A 24,638-nucleotide genomic window follows, 5' to 3' on the forward strand; every position below is an offset into this window, starting at 1 on the left:
ATAATAGGTACAAAAAAAGCGGAAGACATTTTTAAAACAGTATGGTAGGTCATTACAACTGTAAAGATTTTTCTTTTCTTTTCGCCAGCATTATTGTTTTGTTAGGCAAGAAGGAACAAAATTGGACGTGGGAAAATGACATATTTAAGCCCTGCCCTCCCATCTCTTGGCACACGCCCCTCCCTGAGCCAACAGAACGCATCCTTTGATGCAAGCTTCGGTCTTTTATTAACATTAGTGTTGGATTAAAATCATTTTTTCTTAAGCTCTTAAACCTCACGGCCAGCGGTGAAGCTGCCTTGTTGTTACTTAGCAAAACCTTAAGCTCGGCTTCCAAGGAGCGTCCGTCTCTCCGGCCTCAATTCGATACGAACATCCGGCCAAAACCCGCCTTCTGATGTTTCAAAAGCAGCTTCGTCTATGGCTGCCTGCATCTCCTTCCTCCTCCTGCCCCAACTCTGTAGGCTTCCTTTGGTTCTTCTTCGCAGCAGTTGCCCAGATCTCCGTATCTCCAAATCTCAAAGCTGAACCTCCAGTTATTAGGGTTAGGGTCCCCCATCGGCTCACCCCAACGCGACCCGTCAGATTTTAGCCTTTGGTTAGAAGAGGTGAAAACAAATCCTTCACCTAGTCAGGGTGAAGAGAGACCTGGCGCTTCGGCGTCATCTCCAAAGCTTCCGTTGTGACTTAAGACCCGGTCGGTCCGATCCGTCTCTCGAAACCCTCCTGGCTCTCACACCAACTCGCTTTCTTCTGAAGGGTAGAGTTTCTCCCAGGCCATCAGGCGACAGGCGCAGAAAAACCTCCAGAGGTTGAGCAGGATGCCCTGGTCAAAGGGGTTCTCCACCTTGCAGTGTTTCAAGTAGGAAATGCGATGGCGGGACATGAATTCCCAGGTGGTGGTGTTGCAGGAGACGAGGTAGAGGTGGGAACCCAGCAGCAGCGTCGCAATCACGGTGCAGATGATGAGGAGGAGGAAGGAGAGGAGGAGGAGGAGGTGGCACTGGAGCCAGAGCCAGGAAAACGACTGGAAGTTCAGGCCGGACCTTTTGAAGAGGAGAGAGAGAGAGAAAGAAGTGGAATTTGGGAATGACTGTTGGAATATTGCTAGTGCTTGGCTTAATGGTACTTTAAAAAAGGTGATTTAAGGACCATTTTTCTCACAACCGTCCTAGCATCCCTGTGATCACGTGATCAACATTCAGATGCTTGGCAACTGGCGTGTACATCTGCCTGTTGCATTGTCCCCCAAGTCACGTGATCCCCTTTTGCAACCATCTGACGAGCCAGATTGACTTAACAATTGTGTGACCAGCTTAACAACCGCAAAGCTGGCTGGGGAATTCTGGGAGTTGAAGTCCACAAGTCTTAAAAGTTGCTGAGTTTGGACACATCTGCTCTAACACAAAAGCTTTGTTTGTATCATTGGAGTGAGGGCACCGTGGACGGGAGCAGCCTGATTTTGATGAATGATGGAAGAGATGCCACCGTTCCCCCTTCAGACCCCCAGCACAAGGGTCCCCGATCCCCTGGGGCTTTCTTGCCCGTTACTCACCAAGCCACCTGCAGAGCCCAGAGCAGGACGGCGAGCTGCACCCCCAAGTAGAGTACGAAAAAGGGGTGGTTCCTTTCCCCGATGCAGTTTTCAATCCAAGGACAGTGATGGTCGTAGCGGCGGACGCACTGCTGGCACGCCTGGCAATGCTTGGCTCGCAAAGGTTGCTGCAAAGTGGCAAAAGGCATCCTGTCACACTCGTTTCACCTTCACTGAAGGCCCTTCAATATAGCCTGGATGGCCAATCAGTCGGAGATGGCATAGCGGCAGGTTGGGGGGGGGGGTCAGACTGGATGAGCTTCAGGATCCCTTCAAGCCCTGACATTCTATGGCCAAGTCCTACTCTTGACACTGTTTTTCCCACCCTTAAACACCTCAGCATCAGAAATCTTGGGGGAAATTCCACCTACAAAGGAGAATATTTGACGCTCAGGGTTGAACTGGCACTGATGATGTTCCCTAGTTGGGTCATGAACCATCTGCAAGAAAACCAACAAGCTCCGAGACTCTTCAAAGTTCAATGGGGAAGCAGTGAAATCTGTTCCGTGAGTGGAACTCCTCAGGCCTTCACGAGGGCCCATTGCAATGCCCTGGCAACATTCAAAGTGGTCGCCGCGACACAAAAAAGAGATTCTGGAAAGAGTGCAGAGAAGAGCAACCAAGATGATTAGGGGGCTGGAGGCTGAAATACGCGATGAACAGTTGCTGGAATTGGGTATGTCTAGTCTAATGAAAAGGAGGATTAAGGGAGACATGGTAGCAGTCTTCCAGTATTTAAGGGGCTGCCCCAAAAAAGAGGGAGTCAAGCTTTTCTCCAAAACCCTTCAGGGCAGGACAAGAAGCAATGGGTGGAAACTATTCAAGGAGAGAAGCAACCTAGAACTAAGGAGAAATTTCCTGACAGTTAGAACAATTAATAAGTGGAACTACTTGCCTGCAGAAGTTGTGAATGCTCCAACACTTTGAAATGTTTAAGAAGATTTTGGATAACTCTTTGTCCAGAATGGTATAGAGTCTTCTGCTTAAGCAGGGGGTTGGACTAGAAGACCTCCAAGGTCCCGCTCATCCCTATTATTCTACGATTCTATCTATGGTCTCTCTCAAGCAATTTCCCCAGGAAACTAAGGCCTACCTTCACCATGCAGTATCCACACCGCCTGAGACGAACGTTGGGAGCATCGGAAAACGTTTTGGCTTTCTCTTCTCCGGCCATTGAGCCCTGTCAAAATTATATCAAATAATCTTGAGCAAAAATTGAAACTTACCTATAAATCCCCACGTATCTTTTTTTGAAAACACACCTTTAAATAAATTGGGACTAAAAAAAAAATACAGTTGACGTACAAGTTCTCTTCAACTTAACTACCATAATGCAGTCAGCTGATTCTGGTTGTAACTCACGACCGTCATAAAACGGGTCACCCATACGACTTACCAGATTTTACAAACTTTTCGCAGTGGTCGTAAAACAAACTCTGCAGTTGTAAAGTGAGCCAACTGTTCACGATTAACAATGTACTTGTTAAGTGCATTTTACCACGCTTCTTACCACAGTTAATCAATGCCGTTGCTAAGTGAGCCACACGGTTGTTACGTGAATCCGGCTTCCCCCCCACTGACTTTGTTTGTCACAAGCTTGCAAAAGGGGATCACGTGACTCCCCTGGGGACACGGGGAGTCAGTTGCCAAAAGTTTGAATTTGGATCACGTGACCACGGGGATACTGCAGAAGTCGTAAGGGTGAAAAACGTGCCTAACTTACTCTTTTCAGTGCCATTGTAAGTCTATGGTTGTAAGTTGAGACTACCTGTATAGACTTTGCCCTCAGTTAGTGGCCACGCTTGGGATGGGAAATTCTGCCACTTAAGTGAAACAGTCCCTAAGTGAAGCTGTGATGGAGCTTATGACCTGTCTTCAGTTTTCCCTCGCTTTACACACCTGCCAAGGTGAGAGGACTGCGTGTAACACAATGCTTTGCCTCCACCGAGGGTTTCAATTTCATACCCTTTGAACTCCCAACAATACTCCAAAGTATTCCCAGTTTTTCCTTGAGGGATCTACCCACCTTCTCATCCCCGCCGTCGTCCTCAACGTAGCCTGGATTCATGAGTGACACAACAAAATACAGGACGACGGATGAGAGAACCAGCAAGGTGAACGAAAGAGGCTGGAGAAGTTTTCCCTGCTCAAGTTGTCTCCGGAGATCTGGAAGAGGAAGACAAACTGGAAATCACGATTAAGAATCAAATGGTGTCTTGGATCTTGGGGCAGGAAGGAAGCCCGCCTTTATTATTTTTACAAATAAGGCAGCAAACAAGTCGAACATTCTTCCTCCTCCTGTTTTCCCCATAACGGCAATCCTGCGGGAAGAAATGTCAAACCATAAAATATTTTTTAAAAAAACAAACAAACAATGAAGTTTCTGTTCTAGAACAATAGAGTGGAATCCTGAAATCTTGCAGGATCTGTTTCTTGACCTGGCCTCCCTTATGGTTCATTGGAGAGGGCGTAATCTTCAAATGATTAGAAATAATTTCCGTTCATTCAATATAACAGGCCAAAGGCTATCAGGAGGCAAAATATCCAGGCAGGATAAACCACCTCAGAAGCTGGAAAAGCCCCTCTGGACCAATTCGATGCTCCCAGACTAGGTTCACACAACCACTCAACCCCCCTTGAGCGAGATTAAGAGAAACACAGGTGCCCCTTTCACAGGAGGTGCAATGCCCATGGCCAGTCAGCGCACAAACTCTGGTTTAAAGCAGAGAAAAACTCTTTTCAGCCAGGCAGCTCAGAGTGTGAGAAAACTCAAGACGGGTTGTGAGAAATGGATTTATTCCTGTAAAGAATATAGCGGAAGTAACTCTGCGTTGTACCCTTACTGTAACCTGAGTTAACCTGAGCTATTTTAGCAGTGTAAGACCTTTAATAAGGGGAAGTTTGTGTAACGCCTGATCTGAGGAAACAAACCATAAAATGATGTTTTGTACCCGTTGACCTAAGCAAAATCATATTCCATTAATTGTTCTGTAAATGACATAAGGGGGAAATATGATCTCTTTTTTTGTGTGTCCCCCCCAAAAAAAGGGAGGGGCAGCGAGCAACACGCGTGCACTTTGTACTAATCCGTAATCAGGTTGGCACAATCGCGCCGGTCCTTTGACGGGAGTTCTCACTTAGGGTGGAGGGAACCACCCGTGGTTCACCTAGATCGTGGTTACCTTACGCTCAACAAGCCACGATTGCTCCCCCGTGGCTTGGTTTGGCGGAGATCCCCCGCGATCTCCCGGGCATTCGCCCAAATCTTCCTGCTGCTCCCCCCCCCCCCGAATCAACCCCCCACCCCCAGAATTGGAGGGGGGGAGGGAAGGTCTCACCTGTGTCGTGCAGGAAAAGCCCCACCGTGACGCCCCAGCTGAGCCCCGTCTGCGCCGCCCGCACCGCCCACCCGCCGCCCGCGGGCGCCCCCGGCCGCATCCTCCCCGCCGACCCGCGGCTACTAAGTTGCCCAAACCGGAAGCGCGGAAGCCCCGCCCCCCCGCCAGCGGGAGGACGGGATTGGCGGGCCAAAAGACAGAGAAAAGGCGTGTCCGGGAACGCCGCGAGCTGATTGGCTGGAGGCAGCTGGGAATGTTGCAAGTTCTCCTTTGCGAGGAGGACTCGCCCGACGGAGGGGCGGGGCGGGGGGGGGAAGCGATCGGGGAGGACTTCGACTCCTATAATCCCCTGCGGGCGAGGATTATGGGAGTGGGGCATCCTCCGCAGTGGGGAGAGGAGCCCACCTCACAGGGTTGTTGTTGTTGTTGTGGGAAAACAGGAGGAACCACCATTAGGTAGGTTGGCTGCCTTGAGTGGAAATATGGTGAAATAAAGGTGGGATTTAAAAAATAAAAATAAACGTTCGCCATCCAGGGTTCGCAAAGGTGTCATCCTACCATCAGGAATTTGGTAAGGGGATCTTCAAGGTCATCTAGTCCAACCGCACTGAGCACGACGAGCTCATTCCTTGCACAAAACACTCTGGCCATCTCAAACAGAGCAGCGAAAGACTTCCCGTCTTTCCAGAAATGCGATGCACAACGCCCATCTCCAAATGTTGTTTTGGAAACACACTGGAGATAATTCGCACTCCCATACGTTATTCGGAAGTCAAATTGAAAACACCGCATGGTTGTCGTTTCAAATGATTTTCTGCTAAGCCCAATTCTCTTTGCTTGGAGAAAAGAAACCCATAGGCCACCAACGCCTTCCCATTTCACATTCTTTCAAAAGCCCCAGGAGAAATTTGACCTTTTTTTAATCAGCAAAAATGTTGAAGTATTTTTAGAGCAACCCAAGGACTCTTCTTGACAGACATAACAAACCACAGACCGCACCTAGCGAAAAGGGAGAGCCCTCCCTCCATTTGATCTGTTTTCCTCCAGCCAAACCAAAATCGGGGAGAAAAATCTCTTTTGACTCCTTCATCCTCGGTAAAATTCAGTTTTATTTTAAAGGTAAAATATATCGGTGAAAGACCAACTTTCCTTGCAGATCAATCCGGAAGATTGTACTATATGTGAACCAACGTATTCACGATGAGCCCAAGAGAATAATTGTTTTCCTCGTTTATTGATGACATATAACAGCAAACGGAAGAATTAATAACTGTCCAGAATAAAAACCTTCGCGTCACAGATATAGGACCAAGGAAAGGCTCTTCGAAATGGAGAGGATGGGGGAAATTAGCTTAGTTAAATTTACAAAGGATTTTCAAACAGCTCCCAGAAGCTACAAATCCAAACAGCAAAATGATGCCTTTTCTTTGTGACTTTCCTCGTCTCTGTTAAGCAGCTCCATTTTCCATTCTTTCTCCTGAAGGCAAGGAAATAAAAGTCCTGGAAGCCCCTCCTTGAAGATCTAACAAATCCACACCTTAAGATGCGTTTTTCTAGACCATGGAAAATTCAGGATTTATTTTTCTTCTAAAAATCAGTCACAGCCTGCCTTTCTTCTGGACTCAAGGGGCACAAATATTTCTCCTTGTTTAGGTCCTCACGAAGCCAGGATTCCTTATTTTGTTAAATTCGTTTGCCGCCCATCAACCTGGGCAGGGCGGCTTACAAACATTAAGCCAGGTTGCTCCTTCCACCAACTGACACTCAACTAACTTAGTTTTTCTCAGCCTTTTGAAGGTGGGTGGACTTCAACTACCAGAATTCTCAGTGATGGCTATGCTGACTGGAATTCTGGGACTTGGAGTCCACCCATCTGGGAAATTCCCTTTTATCAGTAAGGTCACCAGGAATCAATTCCTTCTGCCTTGCACTCACGAGAAAGGTTTTACCACGAATCTTGCTCTATGAAGGAAGATAACATCTACAGGTAGCGTCTATCTATCCAGAAGGAAAAATAGATAAATTGATAAACTGATAAATTTGAGGGCACGATTAGGAGAACTGTATGAAAAGGAGAGTTTTTGGGTGGGTTTTCTATGCCAGATGTTTTCTGGGGCCCAGATGTTGTAAAGATGTCTTCTGTTGACTCCAGTCAAAGGAAGACTCAGCTTACATCCACTCAGAATGTCATAAACCACCTCAGGAATTTGCAGGAAATATCTTCCAAGATCCCATGGCAGTTGCGGAGGAGAGCTGGAGTATGCAAATACAATGGGCTTCCTTAAGATCATCTATGCTTTTTGGCTTGCTGAAGACGGAGCCAACAATCCTCCACAGAATTGTTCCCCGACTTGGTGCCCGCCAGATGTATGGGATAGCGGTACCCATCACGCTTCCCAGGCCAGGCATTATTTTAAAAACTTCCTAATTAGGTATCATTCCAATTCCTTGGAATATTCTAACTCCAAAAACAGCCGAAGTGTTTTGAAAAAAAATCCAGACAAATGAGGGACTTTTTTTTTAAAGCTTATTTGAAGGCCACACACTGCAAAGAGTGGAAACCTTTTCAACCTCTCCTGTCTGTCTTTGATTAGAAACCCATCAATAAAAGAAATTATTTAAAACTCAGGGTTGAAAGGAGGGGTCCTTGGTGGTGCTCCCTGAGCTTGGCTGTTCTCACCCAAACTAGATAACAACTTCAGTGCTGGAAGGAAGAGAGAGAGAGAGAGAGAGCAAACCCATTCCCTTCCAGCCTTGATGATGTTACTTAGCAGGGTGCCAGGAAACAACCAAGCTGAGAGAGCACCAAGGACCCCTTAAACCCTGATCAAAAAAAACCTCTGGTCCTTTTACCAAAAGCATTTTGCACATTCAGCTTATCCAAAGTAGTAGCAGCAGCGGCAGCATTAATGCTATGATTTGAAACGTGTCCGTCACTAAGTGGACAAGCAGGTTAAAAACTGGCCAGGCTACACCGTTGAAAGAATCACCATCTGCTCCCTATCAAGAGAGAAATCGCATTTTTTGCAGAGGGATAGATAGGCCCTGCAACCTTCGGAACTGCAGTTTTTAACTCGCAAGGGAGAGAAAACATTTCATTTTCACAATGGCCTGCATTCCTGTGCAAGAACAAGAGGGGGAACCCCCCGCAAGATTTAAGGCCAGGTTTAGAGGTACACCTGGGATTAAACCCAGGGCCTTCTGCCCCACACTACCCTCCCATCTCTTTTGCTAGCTTCTCTTTCCCAGGAGCTCAAATCCAAGGCAGGAGAGCAACTGGGATATTCGCTGTTGTGTCTCATTCTCCAGCACGCTGTCCAATTTAAGAAATCCGAGTTGATTATGTACCTTGGTGGTCGACAAGGAATCAATCAATCAACTGCATAAAACCAGGATGCGAGAAGGGACCTCGGAGACCATCTACTCCTTCAACTCCATTTCTGAATATATTTTAAAAAGGATATCCGAACATAAAAATTACAAGTTGGATGCACATTTGAACCGAAAACAGGCATTCTTTTATGCGAGTATCAGAGAGAAACTCTCTCCTTCATCCAAATGCTTGTGTTAAAAACTGCTAATTTGTGTGTGTGTTTTTTTAAGGAAGCCTGTGTAAATAGAAGGAGGGGCATTTTTACAGACTTTAAAACTTCTTTTAAAAATATATACATGTAAGTCTGGTTTTGCAACCAGTTAGCCAAACCTTCCTCGGTTTGTCACCGATACGGTCCAAAGGTGGCCCCCTCCATCAAGTGCCGAGATGTTTGGGAGATTCTGCCATGCTGTACGCTCCCTGCTGGAGCCCGGGAAGGAAGGAAGGAAGGAGAATCTGAATTTCGCAAGTTTTAATCTACATTTGCAAGGTCTTCTGATGCAGACACACAAGCAGCTTCCAAAGAAAGTTTAAGCCAAGAGGAAGACTTTGCTTTTTCCTGGCTGGAGTGAGTGAGCCGTGGTTTTTTGACTTGGCCTCGAGAGTCTCAACCTCACGCGTGTGTCGTCCAGGGAGTGAGCAGCTATCTCTGCCCTGTCTTCAGAGCACAACAACAGGTTTATTCCCACGCCTGACACTTTGCAGAGAGAAACTACGACTAAGTTTAACCCCTTCTCAAAGCTCGAAGTGTCTGGTCACAGCAATAACCCTAAAGGACTTGCAGGACTGACAAGGATGGGCCATTTTTCCCCCTCCTGCTCTTTAAAACTCCCAAAGCGACCACCAACCAACGCCCTGCACTCAAGTCTCCCGCTGTATCTGGAGGGTAGATCGGTTCTGACCTACCTCAGTTATTAACCGGCCCAAATTTCTTCGCTGCTTTTGCAAGGAAATGGAGGAGATTTCGAAAGAGAGAGCAAGGCCATCCCGTTCCCCCTTAGTGTTCCGATCGGAGCGCTCCGAGGCCATTCAGGTGAGTTGACAGCACCCATAATCCCCAGCCCCACAATCCTTCCTGGCCTGGGATGAGCAGCTTCGCCACGCCTAAAACTTTTAGCACCCCCCTGGGGGCATTGCAAAAGGGAAAGCGACCCTCGGCCGAAGGGCAGCACTGCGATTCCAAGGAGATCTTCGTGCTCTGTCGAAAAGCTCCACAGATACACAACAGCGTGGATTTTCACTTCATACAGTCATGATACACACACACACACACGCGCATACGTACACACATACACACACAAACAAAAACACCAATCGGTACTTTTTAAACACCCTCCCCCCTTTCCTATCTCAAACTCCACCTTTAAAGGGAAGCGACTGTAGTGTGCAAAAAAAAAATGGTCCCTCGAAGACGACTGCTCAGGTGTGGTTTCTCTAAAAAAAACAAAAAACGTTCCCCCCTCCCCCCTCGGTTTCCTGAGCCTCTCTCGTCTTGCTAACAATGTCCAGGTACGCACATTTCCAACACACCCCAGCACGCACTAAGGGCTTCTTCTGCCAGCTAAGCTGATGAGAAGAGACAGTCCAACTTATGTACAGGTGAATTGGGGAGGAGGCAGGCGCAGGAGAGAGCTGCCCCTGGGACTCCACACCTGGCTCTATCTGGAGGTGTCCATGTTCTCATCCGTAAAGTGATTGCAGTGTTCAATGACCTTCCTGGTACGGGAGGGAGAGAGAGAGAGAGAGAGAGAGAGAGTTTAAGACGCAGCCAACTGCCATCACCTCCACTGGGGAGTTTCTTAGTTTAGGGCAGAGAGTGGAGATGGGGCAAAACTGCGGGAGGGCAGAAAAGTTTGGGAAAAACGGGGGCCAGCTGCAATTTTTAATTTCGCCAGCTGTGATGGATGAGGACCGACAACATAGTTCCACTGTTCTCTGGTCAGAAATGCCAGGAGGAGAAGGGAAGAGGAGGAGAGGAAGAGGAGGAGGAGGGGGAGGGGTAAATAGGGAGGGGAGGGCGAGAGAGCTCACCTTCCCATCTCCTGGGTTTCTGGCCTTGCAGATGCCATCTGAATCATGTCCTGCAGGAGCTGAAGGCCCCCTTCTTTGATCAACAGGGGGCAATATTTGTCCGCTGGAGATGGAGGCAGAAAGAGGAAGCGGTGAGGGGCTGGAGGTCACTCTGAAAAACTGGCTCTGTATCTCCCCCCCAACCAACTCCCTTTGTAAGATGCCCCCTCCCTCAGCCAGATCCAAATCCCCTCCACTGTGGCTCTCTTTGGGCATGCAACAGCCCTTTGGAGAGACACCTCGGAGGCCCATTTCCTGCCCAGCCCACAGGGGGTCCAGTTTTACCCAAAGGCTCTTTGGCTCTCGTGCTTTGGAGGAGCTCAAAAGGTGGAATTGGGGCAGGAGAGGGGAAAAAAACCCTGGAAGGAGTGGAGGAGACTTACGGTACACGGAGACCAAGTTGAAAAGGGCCCACGTGGCCCAGTGTTGGCTGACGGGGGAGACCCACTGAGGGAGGAGCCTCAGAATTGGTTCAAAGGACCTGTTCGAATGACCACAAAAACTAGATTAAGATCAAGGCGGTAAAATGGAAGGGAGGGAGGGAGAAATTTAGGCAGGCGGAAAGAAGGAAAGGAAAGGAGGGAAGGAAGAAGGAAGAGAAGGGGGGGAGGGAGAAATGTAGGTAGGCAGAAAGGAAGGAAGGGAGGGAAGGAAGAAGGGAGGGAAGGAGAGAGGGAGAAATGTAGGCAGGCAGAAAGGAAGGAAGGAAGGAAGGAAGGAAGGAAGGAAGGAAGGAAGGAAGGAAGGAAGGAAGGAAGGAAGGAAGGAAGGAAGGAAGGAAGGAAGGAAGGAAGGAAGGAAAAGAAGGGAGGGAGGGAGAAATGTAGGCAGGTGGAAAGGAATGGAAAGGAGGGAAGGAAGGAAGAAGGAAAAGAAGGGAGGGAGGGAGAAATGTAGGTAGGCAGAAAGGAAGGAAAGGAAAGGAGGGAAGGAAGGAAGAAGGAAAAAAGAGGGAGAAATGTAGGCAGGCGGAAAGGAAGGAAAGTAGGGAGGGGGGAAGGAAGGAAGAGAAGGAGTGGAGGGAAGGAGAGAGGCCTCTTGGGAGTTATTTATAAAAATAGTAAAGAGGAGATACAAATAAATAAATAATGAAAAAAAACCCGAGCACCATCCTTCTATTCTAAAGCAGGCAGAAAAGCCTGAGCAGAGACCCAGGTGAATCCAGCCGACCTGCTCACCTGTAGTTAATGTTTCGCCTGGAATTGACGTCCCAGCGTTGAATTGCCGCCCACATTCGGTCCACCACCTGGTCCCTGCTGGGCTCAGCGATCAGCCAGGCCTCCGGCCCGTCGAACATGATGTGGGAAAGGACCCCACAGGCGTTATACGACACTTCGATCCCGTCGGCTTCGCTGTCTAATAAATTGCTGCCGCAAAAACATGTTCCAGAAGTCAGGATTTTGGTCCCCAAATGCTGCGAGGCCAGGACCCCTTTAAAAAAACCCACCATCCACACAGCCCAAAACGATTGCAAACTTGGAAGGGACCACAGAGGTCATCTAGTTCGGCCTTTTCCCACTTTGCCCACTTGACGTCCACAGGTTAGCTTGGAAACTCCAGGACTGAAGTCCAGGTAGCCCTCTACTTGCAACTGGCCACTTAGTGCATCTGACGTGCTGACGGAGCCCCCTAAAGCTATTTGCACCCCGGTTTCAAAGCTCTGACTTTGGCCCCCTCCCTCTGTTCACATGAGCCAGGTTTTGGGCGTTTCCAGCACCCCACTTACGAGTTTTGCCAGAGCAAATGAAGGGGTTTGCTTTGTGACCGTTTTGAAAAAGATTGAAAAATCTGGTGATTCGCTTTACGACCATCATGGCTTATAAATATCACTGCCGGGTTCAATCACGGTCGTTAAGTTGAGGACTATCTGTACCCCAGAGAAATTAACAGCAGGCCAGTGAAAGTGGCCTTTGATGGCGTTTTTCCTGCCTGTCCTTGCTTACATTTAGCCTCAGCTGGCCGACTTCGAGGTGCAATAAAAATAAAAATTAAAGAGAGGAGGTTGGACTAGAAGACCTCCGAGGTCCCTTCCAACTCTTGTTCTTCTGTATTCTCAACTGAGTCTCAGGGGCAAACAGACTCCCTGGGATTTCAATCCAAAACATGCAGGATTTTTGAAACTGAACCGGGGAAAATAATTGCCCGTTGCTTAGATGCGTCCTCGGTGCTGTTAGATTCCTTTCAGCATTTCTGGCTAGGCCTTCGTGACCAGGTTGGCTCCAAGAGCCCCCCCACAGCTGCCCTTTTCGCCCCACCGCCGCGATGCAAGGGAGGGGTGGTTCACCTGAAGACGGTAATGAACTGGGAGGTCATAAGCTGAGGACGGAGAGCTTGGACTTCGGCTACGTTGCCTAAAAGGCCCAGCATGTTGCGGTGCAGCTCCTGCTTGTTCGGAAACTCCTGCAGAGGAAAAAAGCCAGTCCATCGGGAACGGAATCTCGGCAGTCCAGACAGCCATGGAATGACAGGACCCTAAACAGGTAAGTCCTCCACTTACGACCACAAGGGGAGCCCAGAATTTACGCAGCTGAGCGAGACATCTGCTATGTGTGAATTTTAAGCGGATGGATGGATGGAGAAGGAAGGGGCTCCGCCACCCCGTTTGCCAAAATCAAGCCAAGAAACCCAATCAAATTTGGACGCTCACTTTCAAGCACTCCAGGAAGAGTTTCATGCCGCTGTAGTTCAGGAACATCTCGCAGTTGCTGGGCGTTTCGTCGGTGATGTTCCACAAAGCGCTCCAGGAGAACTCCATCACCTGATCGCACTGCCCGAGCCGAGGAAGACGAAAAACAACGTTCATTGCCAGGAACAAAACGCGAGAGGAGGGAGACTCTGGCGGAAGCGGTGTGGCACAGGGGTTAAGGGGGCAGTTCTGCACTCTATGAACCGCGGCGGCTCAGTGGTTAGAGCGCAGTACTGCAGGCTACTTCTGCTGCCTGACGGCTGCCTGCAATTTGGCAGTTCGAATCTCATCAGGTTGACTTAGCCTTCCATCCTGGTGAGGTGGGTAAAATGAGGACCCCAAATCATTGGTGGCAATATGCTGACTCTGTAAACCGCTTAGAGAGGGCTGTAAAGCACTATGAAGTGGTATATAAGTCTAAGGGCTATTGCTAAGTGGGAAGGGAGGGAGGGAGGGAGGGAGGAAGGAAGGAAGGAAGGAAGGAAGGAAGGAAGGAAGGAAGGAAGGAAGGAAGGAAGGACCGTGGTGGCATAGTGGTTAGAATATAGCATTGCAGGCTGACTCTGCCCACTGCCAGGAGTTCAATCCTGGCCGACTCAAGGTTGACTCAGCCTTCCACCCTTCGGAGGTGGGTAAAACGAGAACCCAGATTGTTGATAGGCTGACTCTATAAACTGCTTAGAAAGGGCTGTCAAGCACTGCGAAGCGGTGTATAAGTCTAAGGGCTACGGCTATTGCTAAGGGTTAAGGGCAGGGTCCAGAAAGCCTCTCAGCCATGAATACATCCTGGGAAACTTCACCCCCTCCCTCTCTCTCCGTCTGGCCAAACTCCCAGGGGGGAAATGGACGGCAGGAGGGCAGAGTATCCCCCTTGGCTCCAGTGGTGGTAATGGGGTGGGATATAAAACCAGGAAATCCGAAACTTACTATTTTATCCCCCAGCTTCTTCTGAATCAGCCTCAGCATGGTCTGTCGGAAGAAAAGAGCGAAGAAGTGAGTTACAGAGGGTGGGGGCAGGTGGGCTGAATGGCAGAGGATGCCAATGGAAAGGTTTAGACTGAGCCCTTGGATGGTTTGAGGGGAAGAGGCTTGGTTGGCACTTTTAACAATGTCGAAACAAAAGCGACTTTTTTTTTATTTATAGCTGACAAAAACCGATCAAGCAGCTCTTTAGATTTTTTTTTTTTTGGATAGGCTATCCCAGCGTTTCTCAACCTTGGGAGCGTGAAAAGGGGTGGACTTCAACTCCCCAAATCCCCCAGCCCAGCCGGGAAGAGTTGAAGTCCACCTCTTTTCACGTTGCTGGGCTGGACATAACTAACTCCCTCAACCGTTCATCATGTTTTAGCCTCCAGTCCTCCAATCACCTTTGTTGCTCTCTTCTGAGTGGCTTTTTTCTATCATGACGGCAACCGGGGACCCATAAACCTCTTCATCCCAAACTGGGATGCCCCTGAACCGTGCGTGGCTGCCAAACTGAACATCAGAAGAAGTGGACGCAGGATCCCACCGGGGCCCCAAAGACTTGGGATGGCTGCCCCCGCCCAGAAGTCACACAATCACACTTTAGGCTCTCGGCCAGCACCCTGCATTTACCACCAAAGGCAGCAAACGCCAATTTTTTTAATGCAAAGCGGTAAGCGATTCCTCTCTCCACCCCCACGTGAACAAAATTGTCAAAAATCGAACAACAGCTCAACCGCATCACTATTGCCACCGCAGGTGAGAAGGAGGCCCCGGGAGGGCCCGTCTTCAGCCAAACCCACCATGACGAACCCCATCCGGCCGACAGCCTCCTTGTGGTCATTGTCCACCTGGCAGACCAGGGCGTTGCAGAGGTGCACGGCGATGCGCTGGATGGACTCGTCCTGCCGTGTCGGGTTCAGGATGTTGAGCAACAGCTCGTTGACCCGCCGGTACTGGAATTCCAGCTCTTCGGGGATGCTAAAATTGCACAAGGTGAGGCAGCAATTCCGTTGCACCTGCGGACGAAACACCTGGATGAGCCAGCCAATCAGGCCGACCAGGGGTTTGGGATGCCGCCATCCAAGGCTGCTATTCAGCAGGTTCTGGAGAACCGGTAACGGAAATTTTGAGTAGTTTGGAGAACCGGCAAATACCACCTCTAGCTGACCCCAGAGTGGTTAGGGTTAGGGTTAGGGTTAGTAGTAATTTTTTTTTACTACTGGTTCTGTGGGCGTGGCTTGGTGGACATGGCAGGGGAAGGATACTGCAAAATCTCCATTCCCTCCCTATTCCTGGGGGAAGGATATTACAAAATCTCCATTCCCACCCACTCCACTCCTGGAGCCAGCCAGAGGTGGTATTTGTCGGTTCTCTGAACTGCTCAAAATTTTTGCTACCAGTTCTCCAGAATCTGTCAGAACCTGCTGGATTTCACCCTCTGATATTGGGTGGTTGACTTGAGGAACAATAGAGAAATTGGCATGGGGTGGAGGGAATCACAGGGAGATTTTGTGGCTTTCCAGAGCCTGAGGCGAGCCAAACAAGGGAATAAGCAGAGAAAAGAACAAGAGCCAAATTCAAGGAAATGGGGGAGGGGAAGGACGACCCACCCCCATCCCTGAGAATGTTAGCCTGCAATACTGCATTCTAACCACTGGGCCACCAGGACCGGGAATACATAGCAGAATGTCAATAGAGAGACTTAAAATGAGGTCCAGGCAGAAGGAGAAGATCATGGCTTCAAAATCGGAGAGACCGGTTTGGACAAAAGTCAGCAGCACTTTTTCGTGCGGCTGTTGTTGAAAATAGGATCGCCAACATGATCGCTGACGCCCAATGACGGATAGAGGAGGAGGAGGAGAAGAAGAGGAGGAAGAGGAAGAGGAAGAGGAAGGAGAAGCAGCAACGAATAAAAAATGATTCAGATAAAGAATTATACTATACGTATTTTTTTTAAAAAATCACTTGAAGTTGAAGGAAAATTATATGTCCTAGTAGGACTCAAAAATTCCAAGCAACCATCACAAAGCCCCAAAGCAGATGAAACTCCAGAAGCAAACATTCTTTCATTTGCTGGATTTGCCTTCGGTTAACAAAACTGCAGAAACATCCAGCGTTCGCCTGAAACTCAAAAGCTTCCAGTACAGTGATGGCGAATCTTTTCGGCACCGAGTGCCCAGAGCGCCAGAAACCCAAAGACCAGCTGGCTGGCGTGCACATGCCTGTTTTTTGGCCGTTTTCAGGCTGTTTTTTGGCCATTTTTTGGGCAGTTTTCGGACCATTTTCCTGTGCTCCGGCACCCGCAAAGCCAGCTGGCAGTGTGCACTTACGCGCCGGAAAGCAGAAGAGCAGCTGGCAACAATGCAGCTGCCCACAGAGAAGGCTCTGAGTGTCACCTCTGGCACGTGTTCGCCATCACGGTTCTAGTACGACTTCCCCCAAAACCCAGTGGTACTCCGAGGTCCCGGAACTACAAGTTTTTGGCTCTACAAGATTCTGCGTCCCAAACATCCGGAAAGACGCAAAGAGGAAGAAGACGCTCACCGTGACCTCCTGGTAGGACTCCATGCCGTTCAGCACCACCTGGATGACCTGCTGTCGTAACCGGGTGCTCTGCTGGGTGCGGTACTCGGAGTTGGTGAGGTAGAAGAGGGCGGCGCTTCCCGTGACCTGGATATTCTTATCGTACTTGTGACATTTCAGGGCAGTGATGACCAGCTGCAGAAATGGGAGGAAGGATCTTATTCTCTTTTTAATTTTTTTTATTGTTTTAATGTGATACACAATCTTGCAAACACACAACATATAACATATAAATATTTCCTATTTCTCAACAGTGTTTCTTAGTGGTCTTCTTTCGCTTTTTTACCGTTCCCTCAGGGGGCAGGGGGAAAATCTGTCCTAACTTTGAAAGATCACTAAACTAAACGGCAGATCTACCTGTATAATGATCAAATTAATTCCTTGGTAATTTTCTTTCTTTCTTTGGAAAGGAAACCGGGAGAGCGCCAGGGCAGCTTCCACATGGAGGCTGGGCTGAACCCGAGCCCCTTCCCCCGTGGCAGCCCCCTCACCTTCAGGGCTCTCAAGAGCTGGGTGCAGCGTTCGATCCGCACAATGTCGAAGAGGATGTTGAGGGCTCGTGACGTCATATCCGGCCGGTGTTCGGTGTACGCCTCAATGGCGTTCAGAACCTGCTCCTCGTTCTTCTCGCCAGTCACCTGGTGTGGTTAAAAGAGGAGACGGATCAGAGGCCAGGAAGGAGACAAGCAAGGAAAAACCTTCACGACACACAGTGTTGTGGACCACCAGAGCTGGCAGCAGATTCGGACAGTGAGGAGGTTGGGAAGGAACGTGGGCCAGTCCTGGAGTCTGGGGAAGGCTCGGATGAGGGCTCTGAATCAGAGGCAGAGAGGGGGCCAAGGCCATCTGGTAGTTATTTGCTGCCTCTGGAGCCTGACATCAGTGAGGCAGAAGAACAGTGGGACCCTGTTCCCAGTGTGCGCATGCACAGAGTCGCCAGGAGACAGGAACAATTACGGAAACAGGGTCGACTTGGGAGTAAGGCTTGGAGATGGTTGGCCCCTCCCATAAGGCATAAAAGAGAAGTGAGCTTTTGCAAGAAGCAATTAGTTCATCTGGCCGATTCAAGATTTGAAACGTCTGTTTGTGACTCTGTGCCAAGTTTGGCCTTGCCCTGCGTCTGGAAATTAGCTCTCTGGCAGCATTCCAAGGGAGATAAGGTGGGTGTTGATAACATCCCTTTCAAAGACTGTTTATCAAGCCTTGCCGACTGTAAATGAAAGTAATTTACAGCCGTATGAATTAAAGAGGTTTGCCAGGACTACGTTTGTGCTGTTTTATTTCTAAGGAAGCCTAGGTCACAACACACACCTGGCAGGACTTTGCTTTTACCTTGTAGGCTGGGATGTGTGTCACGTGGCAAAGAGACACCTCAAACAGCCCCAAGAACTGCAGGGGTCTTTTCAGGTTCCGGAAGGGGGCGATGCTGCTTTTACCTGGGTTGGTGCTGAAAGAACAATCGGGAGAAATGAACAGCCTGTGCAAAGAATGTAGCAACATATGGCTGGAAAGGACCTCGGAGGTCTTCTAGCCCAACCCCCTGCCGAGGCAGGAGATCGTGGGTCATGAAATGCCTGCAAGCACCAAGGAGCCACCGTTCAACCCCGAGTGGCAAATTCTGTGGATACCTTCTCCCTTCATGGCCAGCCTTGTCCAACACACCTGGTCTGGTCTGTTTTCTCATCCAAGCAGGCGACGGTGCAGTTGTCCAGCATGGTGTGACCCGAGATATCCAGAGAAGTCAGGTTGCTCAGATTCTCCACGAAGAGATTCAGGACTTTGCGAGTCAGCTTGAATTTGTAATAACTGGACAGGCAGTCCCGGGAGATGTCTAAATGTCTGAAGGCAAATGGGAAGGAGATTCTGCGTCATCCAGGTCACGGTTGTCTCAAAAGTGCTTTTCCCAAAAAGCATCTGGATTTCCTTGGTTTTTCCTTGAGGACGTTTCGCTTCTCATCCGAGAAGCTTCTTCAGTTCTGAAGAACTTCTGAAGACGTGAAAAAGTTCTCCAGAACTGAAGGAGCTTCTTGGATGAGAAGCGAAACGTCCTCAAGGAAAAACCAGGAGAGTCTAGTTGCCTCTTGAAAAAGCACTTTTGGGAAGTTTTCCAACTTAGATATTTATTAAATGGCACAAGCTTTTGTGTATCTTTGCTGGCCAACAAAGCTTAATAGCTTTATACTCATTCTGATTTTGGGTTATTATAGACCAATGTTTCCCAACCTTAGCAACTTTTGAGATTTGTGGGCTCCATACATCTTTGGCTGGGGAATTCTGAGAGTTGAAGTCCAGATAGAATAGAATAGAATAGAATAGAATAGAATAGAATAGAATAGAATAGAATAGAATAGAATAGAATAGAATAGAATAGAATAGAATTTTATTGGCCAAGTGTGATTGGACACACAAGGAATTTGTCTTAAGGTTGCCGAGGTTGAGAGGCCATGGCTCTCACAATCGAGGCACAGCTTGGTAGGCAGCTGGTATGCCTGATGACCTTGAAGCAGCCTCTTGAGATTCAGCACTTACTTTCAATTTCCCCCGTCTTCCCCATTACGTTTCCCCCCCTTCCCCAGAGTTCATGGCAGTGACACTGAATAGTAACAAAACACTAGCAAGCATGAGGTGGCAGCTGACGTGTGTGTGTGTGTGTAAAAGAAAAAAATAAGTCTGGCACAGGATGTGTACTGATTCTAATGACGATCGCACGCAAAGGTCATAAAACAATGCGTATGAGCCATAAAGTTACTTTTTGCTGGAAATCCTTATCTAAAGGTCTCGTCTCATTTTGTTTTGTGGTGCTGATCAATTCCTGGTCGACTCAAGTTTTGCTCTTCCTTCTCTCTTCCTTCTTGTGTTTCTCTCCTCTCCCCTCCCTCAAAAACGCAGCAATTCTTTCAGAGAGACTGACCTGAGCTTCCGCAGCTGAGCTATCACCTGAATGTGCTCCTCGGAGAGATCCATATTGTACAGCACTAAGGAGGCGAGGCTGTCCTTCCACTGGGTCAGGAAGTGGATGTCGTTGAGCTGGATCCCGGAGAGATCCAGGGCGGTGAGGGAGGCCAGTGGCCGCAGCAGACTTTCCACGTTGATCCCTTCAATCAGCCGGCCCAGGTTGAGGAAACGTAGCCGCCGGAAGCCTTCAAAAGTGAAGTCCTTCACCAGGACCTGCCGCGTGGGGTTGAAGTCGTCCTCGCAGCCGCCGGGGTTCTCCTCTTCGTAAAAGAAGTTGGTGCAGCCGAAGAGGCTGAGCGACACCAGGGTGGGGCTGAAGCTGCCCAGGGTCTGGAGGCTCTTGGCTGTCAGCTTCTCACAGTTGGTCAAGAAAAGCTCAACCAGGTCCTGCAAACGAAGCAAAGCGGAGCGTGAAGGGACGTGCGGAGGACGTTGGGGGATGAAGGTAAGAACTGCTTCCTTACCTAGGCTCAAGCCAGGCCTTCTTAAGGGGCTGTCATGTCTTACAGAAGACCCAATCTAGGATTTGAAAGAAGCATGCCTAGAGAAGGAGCATCCATGCAAGCACAGTTATCCAATAGATGGGTGAAATGGCATAGGAGGACGGCCTTGCGGGGAGGAAGCACCGCAGATAAAATCTTCAGGCTCCCTCCTGGTTTCTCATCACCAGAAGCCAACGTTCTCAACTCAGACACACTTTGCAACGGGAAGGGGCACAAAGAGATTTCCGATACGACGGGCAAGGACGGGTCTCTTACTTGCTTCCGAATGGCCTCCAGGTCTTGATCCTGGACAATGTCGCCTCGCAAGTGGATGCGGGCGAGCCGAGTGCTCCGAGGATCCGAAAAGAGACTAAAAAAGTTTTCGTTGTGCTCAAACAAGGTGTCTGCGTTTACTAGGTCCGCGTAGCTAGGAAAGAAAGAGACAAAACAGGTGTCGAGGCAGAGAGGCGGGGTGGGGTTCTTGCCAACCCACCGGAAGCTGTGGATGCAACCTAGAGAGAAATGTGAATATTTGTAACTTACTCATTGACCAGCCTGTCGCAGATCTCGCTCGGAAGGAAAATATCCGTCTGGAGGCGGAAAGTCTCGTTGTCCAACAGGTAGCAGAGAGTCCCTTCCAAGTTGTGAAGACAATAATCTATGCACAAACTCATCAGTGACTCTGGGCTGTCGGAAGCCATCTTGGGGCAATTGAGGATGGGAAAAGGGGAAGGGAGAACGCGAAGTCAACTTAGCGATTCTTCTTCTGGGGTTTTTCTGGAATATCCTTCTAAAGAGATTTCTGAGTGGACTCTGAAGTATATTTCCAGGCAGCTAGGGTCAAAAGCAAAAAGAGAACGTTAAAATACAGGTACTCCATTTACAACAGTTCACTTAGTGACCGTTTGAGGTTACAACAGCACTGAAAAAAAACCAAAGTAACAATTCAGCCTCCCACAAGAGAAACTGTGGAAGAACATTTTTCAGATGAGTCACTGCAGCAATTTGGAACACCAGAAAAAAGGAATAGACCAATTATACAACATCTTCCAACACAATGAATATCCACGTGACTTTATCAAAATGTGCCTGACCACACAACCCACTACAGCACGGCCGACACAAGATGCGAAAAGGGTAACACTACCAAACTTCAAAAACGTCTCAGAAACATCCTATTACTATTACAACCACACGGCATAAACTATGGCACACAAACTAACTAAAGCTCTCCAAAACAGCTTAAGTAAACTAAAAGACCCAGCAGCCCCCCCCAAAAAAAGTGAGCCCAAAATTTATGTATGTAGGACAGAGAGGCAGATCCCATCCGTGAACACCAAGTAGCAGTCAGAAGAAATGATGAAAAACTCCTTAATCTCACAACGCATGGACGGACTCAACCATAGTTTCATAACAGAAACTGTGAGCATTCTAGACCAAGCAAATCCAAAAATTCCACAGAATTCTGAGAACCCCGGCACTCAGAGAAATCAGCTATCAACAGGCACATAGAGGTAAACCACATTTACCCACCATTCAAAAGAGACAATCGAAAAGCAAAGGAAACAGAAAGAGCAGAATGCATGCTCTCCAGCAAAACAACAGCCAGAGAAGCAGGGATTAGCACCAGACGCACAATCAAGCAGAAAACTATACTTTAATCAGGAAAAATATCAAGGAGAAAACCACAGCCTTACCAACACTAGCAGGCCAAGCTATTGTATATATAAAGGAAGCCAAAACCACACTCACTAGCAATGATGTTACCTAGGATAACAAAACATTTGCAAGCAAAGAACCAAGCTCAGAAGCACCAAGGGCACCACAGTTTCAAATTTGTGTGATATGAATTCAGGGAGCTAAATTTTAATTAATACAACACCTTCCTAAGCGTTAAATGGGACTATGATCACCGCTGCCAAAGGTGGCTCTTACAGGTCATTAATCACAACAAAGAATGCAGAAAGTTAAAAAGTCACATAAAATGCCAGTGATTATCAAGGCTGCCTTTTAAGTTAAGGGCACAGAGAATCGTTTTGTTAAAAGAAAACGTAAAATGAATTTATATTGGGCGTTCTACATCAATTCTCCCGGCCAAAGGGCCAACATCACAAGATAATAACAAGGCAAGTTGTGCCAAATATAAACTCCAACATCTCAAAAAAGGATTCTGCGGATGATGCCCAACTAAGAAAAATATGATTTGCACACAGATAAATTCAACCTCTCTATCTAACTCAGGTTTTTTTTTTCAAACTTGGCAATTTAACAGATCAACAGAATAACAGAGTTGGAAGGGACCTTAGAGGTCTTCTAGTCCAACCCCCTGCTCTGGCAGGAAACCCTATACCAGTGATGGCAAACCTTTTTGGCACCAAATGCCCAAACTGGAACACGTGCACATGCGTGCCGGAGCGCAGGAAACCCAAAGACCAGCTGGCTGGCGTGCGCATACCTGTTTTTTGACTGTTTTTGGCCGTTTTTTGGGATGTTTTTTGGGCTCTTTTTGGCCCGAAAAACAGCCTGAAAACAGCCCAGAAAATGGCCTTGCAAAGACCAGAAGAGCAGCTGGCGATGGCACATGTGCCTACAGAGGGCTCTGCATGCCACCTCTGGCATGCGTGCCATAGGTTCGCCATCACGGCCCTATACCTTTTCAGGGAAATGGTTGCGCAATCTCTTCTTAAAAACTTCCAGTGCTGGAGCAATCAGAGTTTCTGGAGGCAAGCCCTTCCACGGGTTAATTGTTCTAAATGTCAGGGAATTTCTCCTTTAAGGAGAGGCTGGGGAGGCTAACTTCAAGAGGGGTGGGCTTCAATACCCAGGATTCCCCAGACACCCCGATCTATCCCATCTCATTGGGTCACAAGGATGAAAACCTTCGCTTTCAATTCCCCCCCCCCTTATGTTTATAAGCATAGAGAGGAGGGTTGGGTTGTTGTTTTTTTAATTTTCATTTTTCCTCCTTGATGAATTGATCTCCCGTTTAAAAGTCCTGCTTTTCTACATTACTGCCATGGTCTTCTTGCTTTGTTCGGATTCTGGAGGGGCAAAGCCACCTAAAGAGGCCCCCCCCCCGACCTCCCAAAAGGGGCGGATCTGAAGAAAAGATCCACCCCGTGCATTCAAGACGGACTGTCACTAAAGGATCTCACCAGGGGGTCCCAAGGGGGCTGATTTCCCCCCCCCCCTTTTCTTTTGCAAAAGGCAAAACTGGACTGAAGACAAAATGCAGCTGCCTTTTGAAGGGGGGGGGGAGGAAAGCACCTTTGGGACCACCTTGACCTGAGAATCTCCCGAGAGATCCCACCAGATCCCTTCCAGCCAAGAGACCAGATCTGCTTCTCCTTCGGGCTCAGCCAAGCTGGGGAGCAGCAGGTGCCGGACTACAACTCCCATCCTCCTCCTCCTCCTCCTCCTCCCCTCTAGAGCCAAGGGGAGTCTTACTCACACCCACTCACACCCCCATCCCGGAGCGGGGGGGGGTCGCCAGGATGGGGGAGGGGCTTCCTTCCCCTCCGGCGTCGTCAAGGGGGGGGGGAGCCCGGGGGCGCCTGGCGCTGCTGCGGCGACGCCTCCCCCTCCTCACCACCCGCGGGCGGACGTCCTCCGCACTCACCGGACTCCCCGCCTGGCTGGGGGAGGGGGGGGCGGTGTGTGTGTGGGGGGGGAGGGAACCAAAGCTGGTTCCGTTTCCGGCGGCGGGGGGGAGAGAGAGAGAGAAAGAGAGAGTAGCGCAGTTCCCACCGGGGTCCGCTCTCCCCGTTCCGCTGGCATTGGCAGCGGCCGCCGCTGTCAACAAACTCCCGCGTCACTTCCGGCGGCCATGCCTGCCTTCCATCTCTCTCTCTCTCTCTCTCTCTCTCTCTATTCCCCCCCCCTCGCGCGCCTCGGGGTGCAGCGAGAAAAGCCTTCCCCTTCCTTCCCCCGGTCCGGGAAACAGAGGCGGACGGCGAGGAGTTCCGCCGCAGTTGGTCGCCGTCTCATTTCCTTGTGGGGTGTTTTTTTTTGTTGTTTTTTTTGTTTTTGAGGTGGGGGGAAGGAGGCTGATGGGGGTTGTAGTCCAACCCCTGCAGTTGCCTTGGAAATGAGCTCATAATCCCCATCACCCCCAACCCCACCAGGTGCTGCTAGAGAAACCTGGTGCCGCCTACAAGGGAAGGAAGGTAGCCTCAGGATTGTGGTAGGCAATCCCCTCCCCACCTCTTATTTATGCTCAAGAGAAAAGAGGGTGTTTTTTTTTTCTTCTTAAGGGGAGGAGAAAGTGAGCCCATGTGGTCAGACGCCCCCATCTGCCCTGACAAGGCTGCATTTTGCACCCATGACCCCGTCTGAGCAGTCTTCAAGGGCAGCCCTGCCTAAGGCACATTGCAGTAGTCCAGGTATCTTTTGCTTGATCCCACTTTACAAGAGTTTCTTCAAGCGTTTCCTCCTTCAAATGTATGGAGGGGTAGATTTTGGGCGACAGCACAGACAGACAGACAAGGCACTGAATGGATAGATTGATTGATAGATACAGAATAGATAGACATGGATAGAATGGAGGGCTAGATCAATTACTATACAGAAGACATGGATAAAATAAATATCT

The 24,638-nt window shown here is 49.0% G+C and overlaps 2 protein-coding genes across 6 annotated transcripts; both read right to left on the reverse strand.

The window, feature by feature from the left end:
- Positions 1-184: 184 nt before the first annotated feature.
- Positions 185-5,066, reverse strand: ZDHHC12 (zinc finger DHHC-type palmitoyltransferase 12). The gene is made up of 5 exons (XM_058159114.1): positions 4,933-5,066; positions 3,621-3,760; positions 2,688-2,774; positions 1,556-1,722; positions 185-1,046 (listed from the first exon to the last, which is right to left on the reverse strand). Exons 1-5 carry the CDS (start codon positions 5,030-5,032, stop codon positions 734-736), a joined length of 807 nt encoding a protein of 268 aa, XP_058015097.1. The 5' UTR covers positions 5,033-5,066; the 3' UTR covers positions 185-733.
- A 1,081-nt stretch (positions 5,067-6,147) lies between these two features.
- On the reverse strand, positions 6,148-23,886 carry ZER1 (zyg-11 related cell cycle regulator). Of its 5 annotated transcripts, none has more exons than XM_058159306.1 (16): positions 23,795-23,886; positions 20,591-20,881; positions 20,324-20,474; positions 19,522-19,952; positions 18,273-18,449; positions 17,943-18,057; positions 17,102-17,248; positions 16,572-16,745; positions 14,828-15,043; positions 13,989-14,030; positions 13,023-13,142; positions 12,660-12,775; positions 11,554-11,742; positions 10,759-10,856; positions 10,337-10,439; positions 6,148-10,021 (listed from the first exon to the last, which is right to left on the reverse strand). In XM_058159306.1, exons 2-16 carry the CDS (start codon positions 20,746-20,748, stop codon positions 9,964-9,966), a joined length of 2,295 nt encoding a protein of 764 aa, XP_058015289.1. In that variant the 5' UTR covers positions 20,749-20,881; positions 23,795-23,886; the 3' UTR covers positions 6,148-9,963. The 5 variants fall into 5 exon arrangements, with proteins under 5 accessions (XP_058015289.1, XP_058015292.1, XP_058015288.1 ...); XM_058159309.1 differs by lacking the exon at positions 23,795-23,886 and adding an exon at positions 23,667-23,702; XM_058159305.1 differs by lacking the exon at positions 23,795-23,886 and adding an exon at positions 23,499-23,660.
- Between the last annotated feature and the right edge of the window lie 752 nt (positions 23,887-24,638).

The sequence above is a fragment of the Ahaetulla prasina genome, chromosome 16, assembly GCF_028640845.1.
Source record: "Ahaetulla prasina isolate Xishuangbanna chromosome 16, ASM2864084v1, whole genome shotgun sequence".
Taxonomy (NCBI): Eukaryota; Metazoa; Chordata; class Lepidosauria; order Squamata; family Colubridae; genus Ahaetulla; species Ahaetulla prasina.